This window comes from Carassius auratus, unplaced genomic scaffold (genome assembly GCF_003368295.1).
Source record: "Carassius auratus strain Wakin unplaced genomic scaffold, ASM336829v1 scaf_tig00001487, whole genome shotgun sequence".
NCBI classification, from domain to species: domain Eukaryota; kingdom Metazoa; phylum Chordata; class Actinopteri; order Cypriniformes; family Cyprinidae; genus Carassius; species Carassius auratus.
In genome coordinates, this window is record NW_020523363.1 from 565 (window position 1) to 26,549 (window position 25,985).

Below are 25,985 nucleotides of genomic sequence, written 5' to 3' on the forward strand. Positions count from 1 at the left end.
CGATTTTTTTTTGCTGTTTCCCTTTAGAATATCTAAAATATGCTAAAACAAATCGGGTAAATTTTATAGCGAGCATATTAATTGTTTATTGTAGTATATGAAACATAGTTTGTGTCTACAAATTCAGTTTTAAGTATGCACAATATTTTGTTCAAAAGCAAGATGAGTGGGAACGCTTAACGCTGGGTGATGGTTTAGAAGGGAAATTTAAGTGTAACACAGAAGTCTGTCAACATGGCTGCCCCCTCGAGGAGTGCTTTAAGAGGTCAGTTTTGAAACGTAACAAATTATTTCGCTTATCTACTGTACATTCCGAGATTATTAACATGCAACTAGTCATGTGCAGAATACTTGAGTGATGAATATCGAGTTGTGCATCTACACAAGCGAACAGCTTTGACCACGATCTGTTTTAGTTATGCTTAACTTACATTCATGCAGTTCATGCAGCCTGTCTAAAAGATCATTTAATTTTGATAGATTTTTTTAAACTACTAATTGGCTAATTAAATGTAATCATTGTCATATGTCATTTGACCCAGTCTTTTTAATGTTGCTTTACTTCTGTGTGTTGTTTCATGCACAGTTTTCCCAGATGTCAGAGTCTGTTCTTCACATGCAGAGCTCCTTCTGTCTCGTGCAGCTCTCTGGTTGCATACAGGCAGCAGCAGCCTGTCAGATCCTATGCTGCTGCCAGCACCAAGTGAGTTCTCTTTACACTATTTAGACTTTTTTACACTATTTAGAAAGGTTGTCTAATAAAAATCAAAACACTTTTTGTAGGCAGAAAGAGAAGAAAGACGAGACCGTTCAAGAGAAGGTGGTGAAAGAGAAAAAAGGTTGATGACACAAACAGACATAAACCCTTTGGACTCACAGCCTGGGCTCCAGTAGATGATGTGTACATGGTGAGGTACTATCCCAAACCTGTGTACGAGACATCCGTGGCCATTGAAATGCTGAAGAACTTCCAGAAGCTGGATTTCAGTCCTGAGAACCAGCCCGTGTACATTAACCTACGTCTAGACATGAAGCTGGAGAAAAAGGTACATTATTATGGGTGTTTTTTTTTCTAGTCTAATTTGAATAATTTTTGCTTAAAAAAAAGGGTAACACTTTAGAATAAGGTTCCATTAGTTAATGTTAGTATTAATTAACATTGAACAATTAATGTAATAATACATTTATTACTGTATTTATTCATCTTCGTTAATGTTAGTTAATGAAAATACAGTTATTCATTGTTAGTTCATGGTAATTCACAGTGCATTAACTAATGTTAACAAGCACAACTTTTGATTTAAATAATGCATTAATAAATGTTGAAATTAACATGAACTAAGACTTATAAATGCTGTAGAAGGATTGTTCTTGCTTCGTTCATGTTAACGAAAGTAGTTAACTGACATTAACTAATGGAACCTTATTCTAAAGTGTTACCAAAAAAGCTGTTTGCTTCTAAATTCACAAAAACTGATTTAATTCTACTGTTTAAAGTCGTTAAGAAGTCTTTTATACTCACCATACGGTCTGTGAAATATGATTTCAATGTAAATATTATTTCAGTGGTCATTTTTTAATATGTTTAAGTTTTATCCATTATTATTAATAATGTAATTTTTTTGTTGCAAAGCTAAGTTTTCGGCAACCATTGCTCCAGATTTCAGTGTCACGTTTCTTCAGAAATCATTCTAATATGCTGATTTACTGCTCAAGAAACATTTCTTATTATTCATATTATCTGTGTTGAAAACTCTGCAACTTATGACAAAACTCTAATTTTTTTTTCAAAAAGACCCAAAAATCTTACTCCCCCAAACATTTAAACAGCATTTAAACATATTTGCATTTTCTGCAAATATGTCCCAGGAATCCAAAAAAGCTCTTTTGTGCTTTCGTTACAGTTGTTTCAAATTAAAACTGTTCATGTTTCAAAAAACTTAAATACATCATCTTCAAAAGTTCTACATCATATCTTGATGATTCTTGAACCTTTTAAAAAAACTTTAAATATTTATCAGTACATCCGAAACGGTTGGCTTGAAATGCTTAATGAATTGTGGTGTTAAAAAACGATTTAATGTGCGACTACTGCAAAAAGTCTGTCTGTTCTTGTGATGGAACAACTTTGAATTGGATTATATTTATTAAATCAGCTACAAGAGTGGTTATTATTGAGTTAAACTGGATGAAAAATACTCTTGCCGGTTGAGGTAAATTATCTCTGTAGTGTTGTTGCAGTGCTTATAGAAAAACTTTTTCATTACTCATAAATGGCCAACAACAGAATTTTAAACCTTACTGAGTTTCCATTGTTTTTGTTTCAGAAAAAAGTGGATCCGTTTGTTTAGCACAATTCATTTACCACATTCCTTCAAGTCGGATATCAACAAAATAGTGGTTTTCACTGAGGTGGGATAATCATTCTGTGGTCCAATTATGTTAAACATTAACTGAACTGATTATATAAATTTACAGCTGCATTTAAGAATTCCGTACAGTTTACATGCAGGTTAATATAGAGTTACGGCCTTCACAGAATCCCGATCAAGCCCAGGATAGCGATGGAGAATGGAGCAGCAGTTGCAGGTGGCGAGCAGAACTGGTTGAGAAGGTTAAAGCTCATGAGATATAACCTGACATGTAATTCCTATTTATACCATTTACAAGTTTTGCCTGTTGTAAAAAAATGAATGTTTATTTGAAACTCATTCAAAAGTACATACACTGAATTGAATCTGTGTTTTGGCTTGATTTTAGCAATTACCTATTTACTTGATGCACCTTTCAATTCTTGTTTGATTACAGATTTTAGCTGATGAGATCACAGCAGATTTTTACTTGGCTGAGCCAGACATTATTCAAAAGCTGCTCCCATTGAAGAAACAAGCTGAGGGAAGAAGTTTCCCAAGAGCCAAGAGAGGTCCGTGAGTTTCACATGTATCAGGCATGTTTTATTAATGTGCAGCTAAAACCCCCGAGGTTAAATGGCTCTTTGTGATTCTTGCATCAGGATCAGTTGGAATGAATATTCCCAAAATGCTTGCATTATTCAAGAGTGGCCATGAATACATGGTTGAGGACATCTATGTCAACACACAAGTTGCAACAGTAAGTCACATTGAACTGCTTTGTGTGACAGACATTTCTATTAGTAATAGAGCAAGAGAGGACAGGGTGGTATCATCTTTTTATTTATTTTTAACAGCTGGACATGCCAAAGGAGTATATTCTGGAAAACATTCATGCCATTTGTAAAAGATGTGGCAAGCCATAAGCCAGCAGAATTTGGTAAGTTATTTTAATTATTATTCTTTGGCTGTCAGGTGGAAGTATTCTATTGTATTCTTTGACATGGATTAAATGTATTATGTCTTTGATTTTTCCTCCAGGTCCTCTTATTGAGCGAGCAATTGTCTGCAGCAGGTCAAGTGAGGGTTTGCACATTAAAATCGAAGAATTCTTACCACAGGAAGAGAAAAAGGCATGACATTGTTGCTTTGTATATATTTGCATTGTACCAAGACATATAAACTGTAATTAAAATGGTTAATGTTACGTTGTTCCAATTGTGTGATTTTATTCTGAAGCTAATTTTTACAGTAGTAGCATGTTTTAGGTATGGAGGCAACACGGCTAATAGCCCATAGTAGGCAAAAAGTCCCCTGTTGCTAAGGATTTAGAGATCAATTTGTGGTTGTATGGAATGTTAAAAAACTATGCAGACTTCTGTATATTACACTATTTACATTTAAAATTATGCATTGTGCAGATGCTTTTGTCCAAAAAGAACTTATAAGAACAAAAGCAGTTCATCATAGAAACAGCAATATTCATAAGATCTACTGCTAACTTGTCCTGTCATCCCCTAACTATACCAGCAGGTGGCAGTAGAAACTGTCGTTTACACACTTTCTAACTAATCAAGCTCCGATTGAATGGCAATGCAGTACTTTCTGCCTTCATTTTTTTTTGTCGTTTTTTTAAATTCAGAATATCCCTTTAAGGTAAGATTAAGACAGGTTTTGATAGCTTTGTATTTAAACATTTAACCATAAGTGTAATTACAAGAAGCATTGGTCTCTTATGAATAGAGTAGCTATGTGATAAGTTATGTGGAGAGATTTTAAAACAACATTTGAATATGCATCATGGTTAAAAAGCTCTGAATGAATTTCCTAAGTCCACAAATGTCCAAAAATGTTTCCCTTTTTTGTCCTTGAATGAGCCCCAAGCAAGGATCAGATTGCCCTGCTGCACGTGACCTAGGAATCTTTGACCGTTAAGCTCACTACTATTTTTAGTGATATATATATATATATATATATATATATATATATATATATATATATATATATATATATATATACATACATACATACATACATATATTCTAATGCATGCACAACGTTGTAGAAATATAATTCGCATGATTCCACCAAGTTTGAAGTGCATTTTAAACACAACCTAAAAAAATCGCTAAAATGTTAGTTTCTTCCATAGCACTCACTGATTGCCACAAAAACCTAATACCCGTCAAAACTTTGATGGCAATAGGTTTTGTTCCCACAGTGGTAGAGGGGGAGGAGGGGGCTTCTCAACTCGTGAATGCAGCTGGTCGTGTCTCTAGTAACTCACTTTAAAGAGCAGCTCGTATACTCAGTGATTGTTAGTGCCTGTTCCCCTGTAATTACTCGCGTTCAAGTTGTCTTAGTAATGGTCCCGCACTTTTAAGAGGAAGGATTTGGTGTGGGAACGGCTCTCTGTGAGGAAGTTTCGCTGGAGAGCTCACTGGACTGTATCTACTCGGGACTGGATGCATACCAGTAACGATACCGACCGTCCGCAAGACTTCAAGCTCACGCGCTGCTGATTGATTCGAGTCCACAGGAGAGCAACGATGATACGCACTCATTCACAATCAAGTTAAAGCCGTTGTATTTTTTTGTGCATTTTGGATTAAAACAGGTTCTAAAGTGAATATGGGTCCTGTTTGGATCCTCCTAACCGCTTTAATTGGATACAGCACCAGCTTGCCCGGAGCAAAAGGTTTGTATTTCGGTACTTTCTGCTTTTTTTAACCGTTAGTTGCAATAAAATAAATGTACAATTCAAGATGAATCTGTTTGTCCCATAGGTACGCTTGGAAATATGATTTTAAAAAGCAATGCGCAATAGAGAGCTTTATAATATTAAATAATCGCATGACTACGATGTCTCAGAAAGGATGCTGTTTATGAAACAGCGCCTGCGTCCTATCTGTTATCTTGATCTTCCCACATCAACTTAATACATTTGCATAAATTCACTTCAGCTCAGTCGCAAATGATGATTATTTAGAAGTTCATTGACAGTCAGCGTTATGGCTATTGATTCTCAAGATAAATGTGCATTTCCTTAGGGAAGCATGCTTTCTCGGACAAGTAAAACTTTGATATTATTTAGACATCATAACCCAGTTAACTTAATCTTCACAAGAGTTTCTGGACCATATTTTTAAGATTACCTAATGCAAATTTGTATGGTCTTAAATGGCATTTGTTTTCTGGTTAGTTTGCTTGATTTTAAGTGATTTGCTGCATAAACCCTGTATTTAAATAGTTAAGGGTAATTATTCCCATCTGTATTTGTATTAACATTGTAAATTAATGTCAAACCTATAAAACTAAGCAAGATTATAACATGCTCACATCCTTGTTTTTACAGCCTGTGAGGGTAAACCGTAAAATTTCATGAATGAACCATGTGGCAGTCTTTTGTGTTCTTACACATTGAGCGACAACAAGGGCATTTAAGACATTGTTGGACACATGATTGCCATGACTTGGACATTTGTCCACCATTAATCATGAACTTGTCAATTGGCCTGCAAGTGAAGATGTATCGATCCTTTTCCACTCTTGTTCACCTCATTTTCTTCATCCACAGGAGCATGTGTCCATCAAGGCTCATTGTTTGCGGTACGTATCCATTCCTCTTCTTATTTTTGCTTCTTTTTAATCTGATTAATGTACTGTTGAGATTTGTTGCTTTAAGCAATAACCCTGGCCCATTTATGCAAGCCATTGTGTTGTTAATTATTTAGAGGCCCATTATCACAGCACTGGCATTGAAAGGATTCGCCTGATAAAGTATCAGTCAGAATGGGTCTCACAGTCACTACAGATGTATTTGAGGAGAAGTGCCTCATAAATAATGAACGTGCTGACTTTGTGAATGGTAATGAGGAGGAGATGGTATAGACTATGTATCTTGAGAAATGGAAAGAAACCTTATTCAGGTGTTTCTTCTACAGCTCAGTGCAAATTGCACAGCCCCTCTTAGATTCCCATGTGTTTTGTTGTTTAGAATGATGAGATTGCACTTTTTGGTTGTTCCTTTTGCAGAACTAAGCTTTGGATGTTAACGTGCATCTAATCTTTCAGGAATATTTAGATTGTAAGTGCACAGAGGCAATTTCTTGTGTCGTCACAGAAAAAAATCTCCAACACAAATGCTTAACACAACTTTCATACATGGAACTGTAGTGCACAACAGGTTTTCTTTGTGGTTTAATGGAGAGTAATGACATCTCTGACTCTGCTATTGTGTAATGACCGTAATTAAAAGAAGTGTAAACACAGCAGCCAAATTCCTTCCTTCACTCCCTGGGAACTGGGAATGGAAGTGAATAGTATGTGTGCATTATTCCCTATAACATGGCTCCTCCTGGGATTCAGGAGGCTTTGTGGGGAAAGGGGGAGAGATTTGGGATGACGGTCATGGACAGGTGGAGACATGCTGGAGGGAGTCAGGAACAGGCTCAAAAGGAGTTCAAAAGAAAAGCCAGCCAAAACACCTGGACAAGGAGCCACAGAGTCCTGATATGAAAAAAAAAGAGGGTTTAAGTAGCAATTATGACCACAAACTCTATTTTTTGTTGTTAGCAAAATCAAAGCACTGGTTAATATAACAAGTGAATGGTTAAGCCCAGACAAAACTGGGTATACAGTTCAAGTCTTTTTCGATTTATTTGGTTTCTTGGTGTAATAGAAATATTATAATAAGAAATTTAATTCTGTATAGTACTTGTACAGCTTTTTTAGAGATGGCTAATTGTATGTTTTCCTTGTTAACCTTTGAACCCTTTGTTTGATGATCAAAAGTATGGGGTATGGAAGAAATACCTTTATTCAGCAAGGTTGCTTTAAATCGACCAAAGTTACTGTAAAGACATTTATAATGATGCAAAAATGTTCTCTTACAAATCAGTGCTGTTCCTTTGAACTTTCTATTCGTCAAAGAATCCTGAAAAAAGTAGCACAAATTCCACAAGAATAAAGTGTGTTCACCCCAAAATGAAAATTCTGTCATTAATTACTCACCCTCCGTTCCAAACCCATCAGACCTTCGTTCATCTTCATAACACAAATGAAGATTTTTGTGTTGAAATCAGAGAGCTCTCTGATCCTCCCATTGACAGCAATGCAAGTAATGTTTTCAGGTCCAAAATGTAGTAAGGAGATCGGTTAAAGCGTGACATCAGTTGCTCAACTTTAGTTTTGCGAAGCAAAAAACTAAACAAAACAAAAAAACAATTTATTCAACAGTTCTTCTCCCCCACGTTACATCTTCCACTGGGTACTTTTTAGAGTACCCAAGAATGTCATCTATGTAGTCAGCGTTTTTTAAACTTTGTTAATCATAAGAGATGATTCTTGAGAACCATGTCAATGTGTATTAGGATGATTTCAGGAGAATCACGTGACATTAAACGCTGGAGTAATGACTAATGAAAATTCTGCTTTACTATCACAAAATTTACATCTTAAAATAGTTATTTCATGTTGTAATAATGTTTCACAAAATTTATGATCAAATAAATGCAGCCTTGATGAACATAAGATGGGCCTACTAAATAAAAATAAAAATAAAATAAAACTTTACTGGCCCCAAAACTATAGTATATTATTTTTTCCTGCTGGCAGAAACTAACCATTTGTTGTTGTGTGTAACAGTGACATGAATTTGGATGTGTATTTGTTATTATTGTTGTGTGACACTGGGTTGAACAGAGCCTGTTGAGAGTTATTTGGCAGTTGGTCTGAAGTTTTTCTGTCATTATTTATGACTGTGATACTTCAGCCTTCAGCATTTTTAAATCAGAGAGTGTTAAATGCAACTGAACTAAAACAGTAGATGAAATGACAGATTTGGGGACATCTCAGGAGTTCTAATTTAGTTTGAGCAGACACTGGAAGAAAACAGCAGTTTTGTGCGTGTCTGCCGTGAAGAGTCTTTGCAATGAATACAGTATTAAGATTAATGAGACCCAGTGCATTAGCGCTCACCCTTTCCATTCAGCAGCACACTCTGAAATAAGGTACAACACCACATCTAAACATATCACTCATGCCCTGGGGCACAAATTCCTTGCATTGCAAGTAGTCCGCCTCTAAGCAATTGAAATGTAGGGCAACTCAAGAATAGAACTGACTAAACAGAGAAAGGCGCAGATTTTGCTCGTTTGATTGGCTTTAAAATAAATTATTTAGCTAATTTTTTTATTTAGCTAATAAAAAAATAACATGCATTTTGTATGTTCTCTCTTATTTTGTAAAAAAATATTCTGATTTTCACAGATTCTGCAAGGGCTTCCCAAACTTTTGCATGCAACTGTATATTAATTTGGGATTTTATTTTGTAATTTTGACCTCCCAATAAACTCAGTCATGGAAACTATACAATACTACAATTAAGAAGTATTAGTAATGTGAGCGTCGCCAGTAACTGACCCCTAGATTGGTCGTTTAATACTTGCCCTGTTTAATATGCACTCAATGCACCTGAATCTGTAGTTGAACCCTAATCCTGCAGATTTTTACATTGAAACATGTATTAAAACACTTCATAGAACTGACATTCTCTGTTGCTAGTAATCACAAACCTTTTTATTTACTGTCAGAATTGATTTATACAGTTATCATTTGCGGTAAGCAGAGCCTGTTTGTTCATGCTCTGTTAATGAATGGGTTATTCCATAGGCTTCCTAGTGTGGATTACTTCACATAGCTTTATTGGGTAATCCTGCAGTCCTTTAGGTACCAAACTAGATTTGACCCCTTTCTGGCCCCTTGAACACATACAATTTTGTCGCACTGATTGAGCTAAACCGCAATATGGCAAACCAGTTGGGTAAATAGCATGCAGGGATGTTTAAAAAGTGGCTTAGCACTCTTTAAATTCCTGGATCTGGGATTTTGTGGATGCTCAAACAGAGCACAGATTTTTTTTTATTGTTCTTCAAGCGTGTACATAGATGCTTGTTTAAAAGCAAACACCCTGCTCGACTAATAGACAAGCACTCCAAGCAGGCTGACTGGTCTAAAACCTCCTCAAACATGTAGTTCTAGCTTGAAGGTGCCATTTCTGAGTTGTTTGTCTTGAGGTCATCGCCTTTTGTTCCTCAGGTCATTCCGAGTGATTATCTTACAGCTTTTAGTTGAAGCGTGTTTGCATCTTTTCTAAAACTGTGGACAGATTGCTAGTTTTAAATGTGTGCATTCTTAAACATAACCTCACAGGAACAACCAACCTTTGTCTAATGTTTTTGTTATTAATGTGGTGATGAACTGTTTCTCCAAGCAACTTTTCTCATTCTCTGCCTACTGAAAGGTTAAAAATGATTTTTAATATAGATCATCCAAAATTTTACAATTCTGGCATCATTTACTCACCCTCATGCGGTTTTCAAAGGTGAACATTGAAGAAGATAATTTTAAGAGCTTTGGGAACCAAGCGGTTTTGGTGCATGTTGTTTTTTCTTTCATGCCAGAAATCATTAGGATATTAAAGGAACACTCCTCTTTTTTTGAAAATGGGCTCATTTTCAAACTCCCCTAGTTAAAAAGTTGAGTTTTACCATTCTTGAATCCGTTAAGCTGATCTCTGGGTCTGGAGGTAGCACCTTTAGCTTAGCTTAGCATAGATAATTGAATTGGATTAGAACGTTAGCATCTTGCTCAAAATATTTTTCCTATTTAAATCTTAAAATTTAACTCTGTAGCGACCAGGGGTGCAGCAGGCGCAGTGTTATTATGCAGCACCTGAAAATAGTCCAAAAGAAAATAAATATAAGCTAAGCTAAAAGTGCCTCCACCGGACCCGGAGATCGGCTGAATGGACTCGAAAACGATAAAACTCAACGGTTTAACTCAAGGGGAGTTGGAAAATGATTTAAAAAAAAAAAAAAAGTGGAGTGTTCCTCTTATGTTATGTTCCATGAAGATTTTATATAAATTTCCTACCATAAATATATCAAAACGTAATTTTTGATTAGTAAAATGCTTTCTTAACAACTTAATTTTGACAACTTTTTAAGCGATTTTCTCCAATATTGAGATTTTTTTTTTTGCCATCTGAGACTTTAGATTTTCAAAATATTGTCCTTTCCTAACAAACCATACTTTAATGGAAAGATTTAGCTTTCAGATGATTTATAAATTTCAATAAAAAAACTGACCCTTATGACTGGTTTTGTGGTCCAGGGTCACATTTAAAGAAGTTGACATAGCAATTTTTTCAGTAAAAACAGCAGTTTATTAAGACAGACTTTGAATGTTGGCAGCACAGAGGCTTGGTTTGAAAGTTTAGAAACGAACTTTGGGGAATGGATGGGTGGATAAATAGTTGTTGTGCGGGGGAAAATAAGGAAATGTTTATGAGGCTTCCATTTGATTTGACTTTCGGTTTTCCTCAGATTAAAATTTTACTCTATTTGGGGCTTCAGTGTTATATTAGATGTCGTTTGAAATGAACTCCAGAAGAAAACAGCTGAGTTCGGCTACCTGTTGCTCTCCCTTAAGTGCTGCTGCTGGCAGAAGTCAGATCACTGGCAGTCAGAATAAATCATGTTCAGACATGATTCATTCTGACATTTAGAATTCAACACTTCATGCACTTCAGTTTGAACCCCTGCTCATCCACCACAAGCCAGAGCTTTTGGGAATGAAGGACTACTGTTGTGCAGAATGTTTCAAAGGCCAAACCAAAGTTGAATTGCTCGTAAGTGTTTAATTTTAATAGGAGAATCTTTGTGGAAAGTGTCATGTCAGAGATTCAGCATCTCCTTGTGGTTATCTGCACATCTGCTATTGTTTCCGTTGTGCTTTCGAACATGACTCCTTGTGTGAATTCCATGGAGACAAGCGGAGGTGTAGCAACAGAGGTGCAGAAAGATGGTAGCCTGAGGAAAGACAGCCAGACGGGGCCTGTCTCTGGCTCCAGCCTTCTCCCCCCTCAAGTGCCTAATTTTGGTTCTTGCCCATATTCTCTTGTTCAGTGGCAAAACAAAGGCTTCACGGTGTGGCCTGCCGCACAAGATGACAGGACTGAGTTTGCACTTGTTTTGCTGGTAAAAAGAGATCTTCACACATCAAATCTACAGGTCTTGGCGAAAGTCCCAACTGATAACAAGGGATCTCACATCAAGCCTCAGCTAAGGAAAATGTCTTCCAATTCCACGTTCTTTAGCAGCGTTTGATAATGAACTTAACTAGAGGCAAGCCTCTGGCAGGTTCATGCAACAAAATGAATAGCTTTTATAATGAGCATCAATTCAATCCAGGTTGGCATTTATGAGAGTAATTTAGGTGTGATTTGCGTTACAATTAAGGTGCGTGATCTTTATCTTGATTGTGTCTTGGAATTTTATTACAAAGCTCCTTTTCAGACTGTTGAATGGAAACTCCTGAGATGTTTTGCCAGTTTAAAAGGGAAATGCTGGGTGTCTTTTGTGGAAATATTAATCCACCTCATGAATGGCCCCTTATCACCGGTGCCAGTTTAAATGGTGGGGAATTAGAAAGCAAACACATGGCAGACTTTTGCAATGCTTTATAGTTAAACTTCAACTCCTTAATTGCAGGACTGCTCTTTAAATTAAAGACATCCCAAATCACTGCTAACATATGCACTGCAATCAAAAGATAGAACATCTCGGAGACAATCATTTATACAGTTTAGTGTAATTCAGATAGACTTTTTAACGTGTTGTGGTGAAAACATTGAGCGGATGCATAATTGTATATATTATGTGTTGTATTGTGTAAATACTGCATTTCTTTGCTAATCTGATAAGGATGTTTAGTAGCATTTAAGAAGTAGCCTACTGCTGATATTTGAAACTGAGAAAATTGTCATTCTTTAGAGCTGCTGGATTGGTTGCACTAACCTTTGACATTGTCTTGAGCATCTGACGCATTTTAAGAGGTTCATTGTCAATGTTTATTTGTTTGTCTTTAAGCTGTGTGTGTGCTATAACTTCCTTTTTGTTAGAAACTTTTTTTTTTAACTTTGTCTTGTGTTTCTCAATGAATAGGGAACACTGCCATTCAAAAGTTCTCTTTTGTTCGCCCAGGCATTTATCTTAATAATATGAATATTTTGAAATATTATAATTTAAAGCTGCAGTCTGTAGGTTTTGCCTCTTTATCGCCATCTCTGTTTGAAACCTGCATTGCAGTTACTTGTGGAATTATTTTCATTACGTGGGTTGTGCTTCGGCACGGCTCCAGCAAACATGAATCTAATGTTTTGAGGAGTATGTGTGGCTCCACACCGGTGTGGATACTGTACTTAGAATCCACAGATTCTCGCCTACGTCTTGGAATATATGACCCAAATAAGAATTTTCACCGGATGTTGTCATCAGAACAAGTAACAAGTCCGCCACGTTTGTTCTGACAAACTGAGGGAAAATGCATTACAATAAATTGCACTACCAATGGTGATTTAATCTACCAATGATTAGCTCATGTCACACCACTTCAAAATCAAATTGTTAATGTTAACATCAGCATTGCGTGACTAATTGTTTGTAGTGTGTATTAGCGGGTAGATTTCAACTACTGTACAGTTGCAATTTCTAATTGTCATACCATTCGAATTTCATATTAAGAAATTATTTTAACCCAAAAAGCAAATTTTTCATTTTTTTTTCCATTTAAACTTTCCATTTTTTTTTTTTTTTTTTTTTTTGCTAGACCACCTCCTCCAACAGAAAGCCTCCCAGGCTGTTTCTTTAGGAGTTAGAATTAAAAAGATGTAGGGGTTCAGATCAACTCAATGGAGTTAATGGTGGGTTAAGTGAGGGCTCTAAAGGTTAGTGACCTTTACGTAATGGACCTTCTCATAAGTGTGGGGGTCAAACTGTGACAGGAAGTGTGTAAAGGGTGTCTGTCTATGTACTGTAGCAGAGAACAAGTTTGAACTCATTAGTGAAGTAATCAGTCTCATTCTCTTTGTTGTTGATTTCTTAACTGCCTTTGGCTCACTTACCAGTTAATTGAATGGGAGTATTTAATAACCATCTTTTTATATGAAGATTCCTCCAGTTTTGTTTTGCCATTAAACTTTTCAAAGATTAGGGAATTATATCCTCAGCTACACAAGCTGTCTTTAAAAGAATAAATGAAAGGACATCAAAGCTTGTCCTCAGTTGAACTCGTTTTGCCTTGCTTGGGTTAGAGCTAGAGGGTCATTGTAGCAGCCAGCTGCCCTGTAAGCCCTGAAGCCCCTGCTTCTCAGTGGTGTCTAGATGCTACAAACAAACCTGTGGGTGTATTAATAGAATGCAATTACATCTGCTCAGGGTCGTGCTGCCCCATGCCTTCCCGCTGGACACAGGCATTCTTTATCTTGTCTGCTGGAAATAGCAGATGGCCTCTACCTTCTTTCTTATGCGGAACCGAGTCAGCAAACTAACATTTGTACTTACATTTGTGGTAGGCCTTGAAGGTAAACAAGGCCCTCTGATTGTTTACCGCCCTCCACACAGAGTCCCAGAGACATTATTAATCTCATCAGTTCAAAGCTTCCATCACCCGCAAGCTCAGTTCAACAGCCAGAATCACTGGGGCTTTGTTTTCTTCTAATTTTTACCACAGTTTTCACACTTCCAGTATTATAGATGAAATTAGACCGGTTGGAATAGTTTACACCTGGTATTAATGTCTCAGGTGATACGATCGCAAGTGACCAGTGAAGACAGATTGGGCTAATGCCAGGCATTAACTGCATGCTAAATGTTAAATGAAAACATTGTTTTCATTGTCTGTTAAATGTGACATTATTTCTATTTTTCAAAATTATTTTACAATTCTCTGTGTAAAAAAATGCAATCTGTGTCACGAGGATATATTTCTTTATTCTCATATTTGTGAGTAATACATTCCATTCAGCTTGGCCAAAAGGATGTTACTGCTTTTTCAAAAATAATTGTGGCATAGTAAAGAAAAAAAAAAAAAAATATATATATATATATATATATATATATATATAGTAGAAAACTGTTATTGTCAGACTCTTATCCATGTTGTGTGTGTGTTTTCTCCCTGTGACCCAGTTTTCGTCCTCCGGTTGATCATTAACTTGATTCCAGGTGTGTCTCCTTAGTTTCTTGTTATCCTGTGTTTTAAAGCCCCAGTCCTTTCAGTTAGTGTTTGTCGGTTCTTAAGCGGCATTCCTCAGTTCCTGTGTTCTTATCTCGTTGTTGATGGAATTAAACTCTACGGAAATATTCTCCTGTGTCTCCTCGCTTTCTCCAAGGGAAACGTGACATATTTGATGTTTAGTACCATTTGAATCATGGAAAGATTTACATCTAATAACAGCCAATACGTTGCTTATTAAATATGAAAAATTATTGGTTATGGTATTGACCAACCTTTTCATATCCGTGCATACCTAAACTGTAAAAAACATCTAACTTCAGTTTTGTCAGATTAAATTGTAAAAGTTTGACTGAACTATCAAATTGCATGACAAACATTTTTTTTTTTACCTCTGTGTTTTGGCCTTATCCACACTTGAGAGATTGTTTTTGTTCTGCATACAATTGAGCTTTTTGAAAATTTGAAGTGGATATGTTTGAAATGCCGTTTTTGCATTGTAATGTAGACTGTGAAAACCAAGTAATTCTATAATGATGACGCATGTTTAGTCATGTCACGCATATTGTACTGATATATACCTGTTTATACTGGTATTGTGTCTGTTATGTGCTATTCACTTTCACACTGTTGCTAAAGATATGTTTCTTTGTACAGTCTTCACACTCTTCTATAACAGTCCTGCAAAGATGACAGAAAATTACTAGCAATTGCTTTCCTGTGGCAAAGCATGAGTGAGCGCAACTAGGATGCATCAGTGAATAGTGAGATATTTTGCTAAATAATACAATGCTGACAGAAGAATAGTTTGAGAACTTTATTATGCTTGGTATCATCTCTGAGCTTTTATGTGATTTTATGAATACAGAGTAAGGTGAATTTAGCATCCATTTCCAAAGTTTCAGTGTTGATGAGAAACTTGAAGAAAATGCGGACAGAGAGCTTTTTGAAATGAAACGTCATTTTAAGATTCCAGAGTAATGTAGACGTAGCCTAAGAAACTGCTACATAACATAATAACATTAAACTGCAATCTTATTGAACATGGATCCACAGATAAAACCATTATTTTTCTCAAAAAAGTTCTCAAGCTGGTGTCACAAGTTTTCTCAGCTGCTGATTTTATTTAATTTTTTTCTACAGTGTAGTATCAACATGTCCCAAACATGTCTCCTTTGAGACAAATTTGTGACTTTTGTCACTGGTGTAATCATAAATCATGAAAGATGTTTGGGCTGATGAGTTGTCTAGTAGTTCGGGCAACTGACTCTGTCTTGCAAGAATCATTCTCTATCCTTTGATTTTTCTCTTTGGCGACATGCTCTCCTGATGTACAGTATTGTTCAAAATAATAGCAGTACAATGTGACTAACCAGAATAATCAAGGTTTTTCGTATTTTTTTTTATTGCTACGTGGCAAACAAGTTACCAGTAGGTTCAGTAGATTCTCAGAAAACAAATGAGACCCAGCATTCATGATATGCACGCTCTTAAGGCTGTGCAATTGGGCAATTAGTTGAATTAGTTGAAAGGGGTGTGTTCAAAAAAATAGCAGTGTGGCATTCAATCACTGAGGTCATCAATTTTGTGAAGAAACAGGTGTGAATCAGGTGGCCCCTATTTAAGGATGAAGCCAACACTTGTTGAACATGCATTTGAAAGCTGAGGAAAATGGGTCGTTCAAGTCATTGTTCAGAAGAACAGCGTACTTTGATTAAAAAGTTGATTAGAGAGGGGAAAACCTATAAAGAGGTGCAAAAAATGATAGGCTGTTCAGCTAAAATGATCTCCAATGCCTTAAAATGGAGAGCAAAACCAGAGAGACGTGGAAGAAAACGGAAGACAACCATCAAAATGGATAGAAGAATAACCAGAATGGCAAAGGCTCAGCCAATGATCACCTCCAGGATGATCAAAGACAGTCTGGAGTTACCTGTAAGTACTGTGACAGTTAGAAGACGTCTGTGTGAAGCTAATCTATTTTCAAGAATCCCCCGCAAAGTCCCTCTGTTAAAAAAAAGGCATGTGCAGAAGAGGTTACAATTTGCCAAAGAACACATCAACTGGCCTAAAGAGAAATGGAGGAACATTTTGTGGACTGATGAGAGTAAAATTGTTCTTTTTGGGTCCAAGGGCCACAGGCAGTTTGTGAGACGACCCCCAAACTCTGAATTCAAGCCACAGTACACAGTGAAGACTGTGAAGCATGGAGGTGCAAGCATCATGATATGGGCATGTTTCTCCTACTATGGTGTTGGGCCTATTTATCGCATACCAGGGATCATGGATCAGTTTGCATATGTTAAAATACTTGAAGAGGTCATGTTGCCCTATGCTGAAGAGGACATGCCCTTGAAATGGTTGTTTCAACAAGACAATGACCCAAAACACACTAGTAAACGGGCAAAGTCTTGGTTCCAAACCAACAAAATTAATGTTATGGAGTGGCCAGCCCAATCTCCAGACCTTAATCCAATTGAGAACTTGTGGGGTGATATCAAAAATGCTGTTTCTGAAGCAAAACCAAGAAATGTGAATGAATTGTGGAATGTTGTTAAAGAATCATGGAGTGGAATAACAGCTGAGAGGTGCCACAAGTTGGTTGACTCCATGCCACACAGATGTCAAGCAGTTTTAAAAACCTGTGGTCATACAACTAAATATTAGTTTAGTGATTCACAGGATTGCTAAATCCCAGAAAAAAAAAATGTTTGTACAAAATAGTTTTGAGTTTGTACAGTCAAAGGTAGACACTGCTATTTTTTTGAACACACCCCTTTCAACTAATTTCCCAATTGCACAGCCTTAAGAGCGTGCATATCATGAATGCTGGGTCTTGTTTGTTTTCTGACAATCTACTGAACCTACTGGTAACTTGTTTGCCACGTAGCAATAAAAAATATACTAAAAACCTTGATTATTCTGGTTAGTCACATTGTACTGCTATTATTTTGAACAATACTGTATGTGTGTTGAAAGGAATGTTCTTGCTCATTGTGTCTTCTGTCTTTACTCTCCGGTCAATGATTTGCAGGTAGACAGCACTGCGAGACTGCTAGTGCTCAGTATCTTTGCATTCCCTGTGGTTATCCCATGGCTGTCTTTCTCACCACCTGTCTTTTCCTCTTCTCCTCTCCTGTCATCCCTTTAAACCTCAAACGAACGCTACACTTAGTCTCTCTCTGTTCAGGTGTCATGACAGGTTTTGTTAGCAGTACAAAACACCTGGATAGAGTCTGCTGTGCCTCTTAATGGGGAAAACTGTAATTTGCAGCGGAAAGATTGTGAAGAAAAGAGAGGTACGGAAGGGGAGGGCAATCCTTCAAGGTATTATCAGAGGCAAGTGCTGATCTGTCATTAGCTTCAACTGTTTTGTCATTTCACAAGCAGGTGTATGGGTGAGAATTACCATTTGTGCGATCAACGTGGTGAAGAGATCTGAGAATTTGCTTTTCAGTTCCTTCGCTTTCTTTAGGGCTTCAAATTATATTTCAGGGGTTATAGATGGAGACCAAAGAATCAAAACCTTGCTAGACTCAGATTTTATTTCAACATTTATATACTTATTTTCTCTTTGCTGAAGAGGCGTTTGAAGTAAAATGTTGCTGAAATGATCATCAATGCAGTGAAAGCATTCAAGCTGTCGCTCTCTGCGATGAGTGCTAAAGAACAAGGTATCAGTAGTGTGAGGGGCCTCTGACAGTGCTGTGAATAAATACTCTGAGCTCTTTTCTCGTAGGGAAGAGTTTGACAGCACATTTATTTTGATAAGCTGGATCCAGGTGGGATGCAGGTGTGTCATTGCCTTCAAATATTTTCATAGAGCAGCTCAAGTGAGGCACGGCATGCGTATATAAATTAGGGTTCAGTAAAAGGGTTAAAGGAAATTATTTATTTTTTTTCAGCAAGGACACGCAAGGAATTGATCAACAGTGACAATAAAAGCAAGACAAGGCAAAGTTTATTTATATGGTACATTTCATACACAATGTGTAATTCAAAGTGATTTACATAAAAGGAATTAAAATTATAAAAAAAATGTAAATGAAAAAAAATCACAACAATAAAAACAAAACAATAAAAAAAATTTAAGAATAAAAAATTATGATACATAAAATACAGTGCAAAAAAGACTTAATGTATGTTAAAATGTTCTTTTGAACTGCCCATTCATCAGAGAATACTAAAAAATATTAGTCAAAAGCATCACAGTTTTCGACACAAATATTAAGCAGCCCAACTGTTTTCAGCATTAACATCAGTGGTGAATGTTTTAATGGCATTCTTTCACAACTTATGTAATTATGATGTTTTATATGGCTGTGCCGCTGTAGATTAAGCAGCTATATGGCGGGAAACACTGATACATTTAATTTCAGTTTGAATTTGTTAACCGTTAACTCAGAATGTCTTATTTAGTGTCCCTTTTTTAGTGCCTATATAAGAAATACTCATCCTTCATGGTCAAGCAGTAGTTCAGAACCTAAATTGGGTTTAAGAACCTGACAAACGTTTCACTCCCTGCCCTCAAGTCATAGCATAACTAAGCCAAATTAATGAGCACCAGAGGCACTCAAGATAAGTCACCTCTTTCTACTGTTCCATGGAATGGGAGTGATAATGAGTGAGCAGAGCTTTCATCCACCATTTTGTGTGAGGATTACAGAGGCCCTGTTTATACCTGGTATTAAGATGAGTTTTTGTTGATCCGACGACACGTGGACAATGCTGAATACAAGTTTAGCACTTGTTCACTTTTGACCACTTCCAGAAGTAGATTGCTTACGTAATGTACACATTCATGTGGTCCAATGCATACAAACAGCCACTTAAGACCACCTCCTCTTCTTAAACATTGCTGGAAACATTGATTCTTGCCTGGCAGAGTTTAAACTTTCTAAATCATCTAAAATCGTAAGTTTGGTTTAGTTACCCATACACCCTCCCCTCAAAGAAATCAAGAAAGTGGTCGAAAGTAGACAGAAAAAAAACGAATCATTTTGGGGATCTATGTAAAGAAATAAACTGCTTTTAAGGTACAACTCTGCTTTACGTTAGGAGCTTACACAGAGACTAGAAGATTGACCTTTGAGAGGGAAGTGTTGATGTTGTTCCACTCAGTCAAGATTGGGTCAGGAGGTGGACGGGTCGAGGCACCAGGTAAGTAGTCAAGGGGCACCTTTTATTGAACATACTCCCTCTGGAATATGTGTTTTGCTGCATTGGCTGGCTCTTGTTCAGAGAGAGAGAAATACTTTAACAGACAGATAACATATCCACTGCAATGATAAATATGTAAGACTTAACTTAAATTCACTGAGAGGAAAAGGTGAATCATGCAGCTTTCACCTGCTTTATGAGTTGGTGTAATTTGACATAATTCTGTCAGCCATGGGTCCCTTGCCCTTTTAGTGAAGTCACACTGAAAAGTAGTCCTGTACACTAATGAAATTAAATAGTACAGTGGCTTGGGGTTTGGGGTGACTTATAAATCATCTCCTAATCACTATTGTGTCTTTAAGCAATGCATGTAATCCTAGGTTGTTCTAGAAAGACCGCCACTTGAAAAAGTTTACTTTAAACCTCTGTAGATTACAGAAATTATTAGGCACTAGCACTTTTTTTATATATATATATTTTTGTAATACTTTTGACAAGTAAGTGGTTCTAAATTCCAAATACGTATATGGATACTTCTGAATATAGGACCAAATAGATTACTGAAATTGAAAGAAACTTAAAGTTTTTTTCTGTTCTTTGTAGGATTCAGTTATCGGCTACAAAGACAACTTAGAAAGTTTGTGTATTCTGTACATTACATCAGTTTGTATATTGTACATTTTATATCACATCAGTTTTTATGTGTTATTTCTTTTTGAATAACCATTTTGACATCAAAAATACCACTATGCTATGTGATGGGAGTCCTGGTCAATCAGTGGCTTAGTCAAGGTTTAACAACCAGACAAGCGTTCCGCTCCCTGCCCTAGAGTCATGCCATGACAAAGTCATATTAATGAGCACCAGAGATGTTCAAGCTAAGCCATAAACAAAAGGCTCCTCTTTCTTGAACCCCCTGAAGAAAGACATGGTTACCAGTGCTTGGTAACAGTGTTGTTTTCTAACTGAACAATGGGAAAGGTAGACACATCAGACCTTCCACCATCTCTCTATTTCAGCCTGTGTGATGGTTATGTACAAGGATCACTGAAAAACACCTGCTGAGTGTCCCAGGTGGAGAAAGTGTAAAGTGTAGCATATCACTATCTGTTACTTTACCAGTACTTTTTGTTGAGATGGTTTGTGATGAACATTGGATGGCACTTTAGATGTGTGATATACAAGACTGTTGCCTTCAGGCAGTAAGACCGAAATACAACAGTGTCTTTTCACAACTTTTGCTTTTCGGGGGTCATGTCCAGGTCAGCACATTGTTTTCTACCAGTTTTGTTATTCTGATGAGCTGTGTTGTAACTTAAACAGGCAATTCACTGGAAATGTATATTGTTCGCCCAAAAAGTGAAAATGTGAACTCCCACATAGATCAGAGAGCAAAACAGTGAATCACAGCCTGGAAAAAGGCTAACTATCCATATCCATTTAAAAATGGAAATCCCATATAGCAATATGTATATGTATATATATATATATATATATGTGTGTGTATGTGTGCATATATATTTGTGTATACATATATTTGTAAAAAAAAAAAAAAAGAGACACATCAATCAATCAATCAGTCACCTTTATTTATATAGTGCTTTAAACAAAATACATTGCGTCAAAGCACTGAACAACATTCATTTGGAAAACAGTGTCTCAATAATGCAAAATGATAGTTAAAGGCAGTTCATCATTGAATTCAGTTATGTCATCTCTGTTCAGTTTAAATAGTGTCTGTGCATTTATTTGCAATCAAGTCAATGATATCGCAGTAGATGAAGTGACCCCAACTAAGCAAGCCAGAGGCGACAGCGGCAAGGAACCGAAACTCCATCGGTGACAGAATGGAGAAAAAAAACCTTGGGAGAAACCAGGCTCAGTTGGGGGGGCCGGTTCTCCTCTGACCAGACGAAACCAGTAGTTCAATTCCAGGCTGCAGCAAAGTCAGATTGTGCAGAAGAATCATCTGTTTCCTGTGGTCTTGTCCTGGTGGTCCTCTGACACAAGGTCTTTACAGGGGATCTGTATCTGGGGCTCTAGTTGTCCTGGTCTCCGCTGTCTTTCTGGGCAGTAGAGGTCCTTTCTAGGTGCTGATCCACCATCTGGTCTGGATACGTACTGGATCCGGGCGACTACAGTGACCCTCTGATCTGGATACAGACTGGATCTGGTGGCCACGGTGACCTCGGAACAAGAGAGAAACAGACAAATATTAGCTAAGATGCCATTCTTCTAATGATGTAGCAAGTACATAGGGTGTTATGTGAAGTGTTTCCGGTTCCGGTTAACCTAATTAATGCAGCCTAAAAATTTGGATATTAAAAGCATATTAGTATGTTATGTGTATGCCAGGCTAAAGAGATGGGTCTTTAATCTAGATTTAAACTGCAAGAGTGTGTCTGCCCCCCGAACAATGTTAGGTAGGTTATTCCAGAGTTTAGGCGCCAAATAGGAAAAGGATCTGCCGCCCGCAGTTGATTTTGATATTCTAGGTATTATCAAATTGCCTGAGTTTTGAGAACGTAGTGGACGTAGAGGAGTATAATGTAAAAGGAGCTCATTCAAATACTGAGGTGCTAAACCATTCAGGGCTTTATAAGTAATAAGCAATATTTAAAAATCTATACGATGTTTGATAGGGAGCCAGTGCAGTGTGGACAGGACCGGGCTAATATGGTCATAATTCCTGGTTCTAGTAAGAACTCTTGCTGCTGCATTTTGGACTAGCTGTAGTTTGTTTACTAAGCGTGCAGAACAACCACCCAATAAAGCATTACAATAGTCTAACCTTGAAGTCATAAATGCATGGATTAACATTTCTGCATTTGACATTGAGAGCCGTAATTTAGATATATTTTTGAGATGGAAACATGCAGTTTTACAAATGCTAGAAACTTGGTTTTCTAAGGAAAGATTGCGATCAAGTAGCACACCTAGGTTCCTAACTGATGACAAAGAATTGACAGAGCAACCATCAAGTTTTAGACAGTGTTCTAGGTTATTACAAGCAGAGTTTTTAGGCCCTATAATTAACACCTCTGTTTTTTCTGAATTTAGCAGTAAGAAATTACTCGTCATCCAATTTTTTATATCGACTATGCATTCCATTAGTTTTTCAAATTGGTGTGTTTCACCGGGCTGCGAGGAAATATAGAGCTGAGTATCATCAGCATAACAGTGAAAGCTAACACCATGTTTCCTGATGATATCTCCCAAGGGTAACATATAAAGCGTGAAGAGTAGCGGCCCTAGTACTGAGCCTTGAGGTACTCCATACTACACTTGTGATCGATATGATACATCTTCATTCACTGCTACAAACTGATGGCGGTCATATAAGTACGATTTAAACCATGCTAATGCACTTCCACTGATGCCAACAAAGTGTTCAAGTCTATGCAAAAGAATGCTGTGGTCAATTGTGTCAAACGCAGCACTAAGATCCAATAAAACTAATAGAGAGATACACCCACGATCAGATGATAAGAGCAGATCATTTGTAACTCTAAGGAGAGCAGTCTCAGTACTATGATACGGTCTAAATCCTGACTGGAAATCCTCACATATACCATTTTTCTCTAAGAAGGAATATAATTGTGAGGATACCACCTTTTCTAGTATCTTGGACAGAAAAGGGAGATTCGAGATTGTCAAAGTTTATGTTCATTCTGTTTGGGGAACACATTTTAAACGGCCAAAACTGTAACCTTGTGATTTGAATTGCCTTTTTAAATAAGATCCAGCAGTGTCTACGAATCTACGAAAGGGCCATGTTCTTATCTTTTAAAAGAGACTTGACAACAAGAGCATATCCTCCAAATTAGCCAAATGTGGTGGACCAGGGCACTTTTTATTGGCTCCATTTAAATTAATTAAATAGTGAAGTGGGTGCCAGAAATGAGGGGTCCCAGGGGGCAGAAAGGGGGGAAGGCTTTGTCACTGTAAACTTATGTGCCCCACAAAGGGATGGCAATGCTAAGTTATGTACGAAATCCCACTACTGTGAGTCGACTGGTCACTGTGAATATGTCCTTTGTTAGAAACCCCTCACTGTGTTCTAAAAGAACTGACCTTGTTCCAAAACCTGCTCCTCAATCCTCATGATCCACCCCGCTTGTCTTCCAAGTATTTGTGCTTTCTTCCTTTTCGACAAGGTTCAAAGAGTTAGGGCATTCTCAGATGTATTAGCAGAGCATGTATGCCAGAGACCCATTACTTGTGTCCTCAAAGTCTGCCCATAAAACCCAAGTCAACATCTTGATCTCCAGGACTTGCTGTCAGGAAAAACCTAAAGGTTTTGGTCCACCATCAGCTCTGTCCCTATTTTTTTGACTTGGCTGTGATTTCATTTGTTGCACTGGGAAGGTGCTATGCATTCTCTGAATGACTCCATGATGAATAGTGTTTACAACCGCTATTTCACTCAATTGCATGATGCTTGTCCTATATAGAGTCAAGCAGTTTTTCTTTCTGTGAAGATAGATTTTTAGCAATTGCACATTCTTTCTGCTCATTCTTTACACCACTACATATATAAATACTAATAGTTCTCATGCAAATGAGATGGATCTTAATTCTGCTTTCTTCTTGTTGTTTTCATCAGAAGACACATTTCCTTCCTTCAGTATGACACAGGATTTTATACATTTTATACACCCGTATACATTTTATGTCTTAACAACACCAACAGTGTAGACCAGGAGTGTCATGCATCTTTTGATTATTTTATTTTTTAATCAGATATATTTTTGAAGGGACTTTTCATTTCATTTCAAGCAGTTTTGCCTATTTGTTCCTAGGTGAAACATTGAGTTTTTTAAAGTTCATTTTAAAATCTACTTGGCTCAAGGGGCACAAGTTTCCGTTTTTGGGCTCATTCCATTTCTCAAGTAGAATGCAGCTATAGTCCACTGTATTTGGTCACAGTCCTAAAACTCCCCAAATCATATACAAAACACTAGAAGGTTTTTTTGTGTGTGTGCTGTGCTTTGATGTGTTGCCAGTGGATTGCTGTGCTCTTTTGTGTGCCTGGGCTGGGTAAGATGCCTGGAGTTCTCTGGAGGGCAGCCACTTATTCTGCTATGTGTGTCCAGGGACTTGCCCAACATGTGACACATGCAAGGTAGCTTCAGTGCTAGTGCTGACACTTGGTGCCATGCTTCAGTGCCTTTCTCTGGTGTTTTTTCACTTGAACTCCATAAAAAGGTCACAGGATGTCTCTAGAAATTCACAATAACAGAACAACTTGAGATTGTCTCATAACAGGGCGACCTTCAAAGTGTGGGACTTGTCAGTGCTGATACAGATTGTAATTTCCATCCTCATATTTTGATTTAAGTTTGAAATATCGTAAAATGCTGGACGGAAACACCAATATGTAAATGAAATATTCAGAATGCACATAAAAAAACAAGCTGCTTGCTTGAGGTGGATACATTTTTTTATATGTTAAGAAAACACCTGAAAAAAGTGATACAGTTGCTTTCCAAATGGTTAAAACTGTTTGCTTTTCTGTTTTGGGCAAGTTTCCTTGGAAATGGTGATGGAAACACTATTTTATGTGCAAATTGTTTTGATGATTTTGTGATTTTTACAACCCAAGTTAATTGTACAAACTTGCCCTTGGCAAATTTTGTACAAAATTGTATTATGTTGCCTCTTGCAATTTTCACGACACTTTCAAAGTGAAGTATCTAGTGAGTGGCATTTAAAGTGCCAAAGTAGTTTTATCCAAAACAGATGACCATGAATCTGGCAATAAATGTTATGTTCATTGTTGTACAATCTTTTTTGAAAGATGAGGCGTGTAACTGCTTTACCTTTGTGCTCAATTGCTGCTATAGTGCAACTGTTCAGAGCTATTTGTAGAACATCAGGTCAGGGAGATGTGTACTAGCATGTGTTACGTTTAGTGTTGTCTCTCTCACAGGAAGCTGATAGACCTGCTTTGTGTGGATGTTTGCTTGTCAGACTGAGTAAGCACAGAAGCAAATTCATTGCCTGGAGCCTGTCCATTTTTCTTTTCTCTTCCTGTGGTTCTCTACGCCTGGGCTTTTCTGTTTCTATTTGTTTGGACCTCCTAGTTGTAAAAAGCATGCTTTCAGCACTGGGGACTCATTTGGAAAGAACTGCATGGAAGGCTAGATGTTCTCTAACTTCCAGAATGAATTACTACATAGCTACACAAAGTAATTAATGTGCACTTTGATGAATCATGGTTGAGGAGGTGAACTCAGAAGGACTGTGTTTTGAAAGTACATTTGTATCTATAAGAAAAACTCCCTGGGAACAAGTGCCTTTGAAAATGGCCTCGACTCCTTGATAGAGCTGTTAGGAACAAGAGCGCCCGTCTTGTGTTTTAATCTCAAACAAAACTTCAAAGCCTCCCCTTGA

The 25,985-nt window shown here is 37.2% G+C and overlaps 1 protein-coding gene and 1 pseudogene across 1 annotated transcript in view; both read left to right on the forward strand.

The window, feature by feature from the left end:
- Nucleotides 1–586: 586 nt before the first annotated feature.
- Nucleotides 587–3,521, forward strand: LOC113069333 (39S ribosomal protein L1, mitochondrial-like; annotated as a pseudogene).
- A 1,228-nt stretch (nucleotides 3,522–4,749) lies between these two features.
- LOC113069332 (extracellular matrix protein FRAS1-like) overlaps nucleotides 4,750–25,985 on the forward strand; it is a gene marked incomplete at its 3' end in the record, with an annotated part of 41,968 nt that continues 20,732 nt past the window's right edge. Inside the window, exons 1-2 of the mRNA XM_026242342.1 lie at nucleotides 4,750–5,049; nucleotides 5,929–5,960. Coding sequence (XP_026098127.1) covers nucleotides 4,983–5,049; nucleotides 5,929–5,960 — 99 coding nt within the window. The remainder of the gene's footprint in view (nucleotides 5,050–5,928; nucleotides 5,961–25,985) is intronic.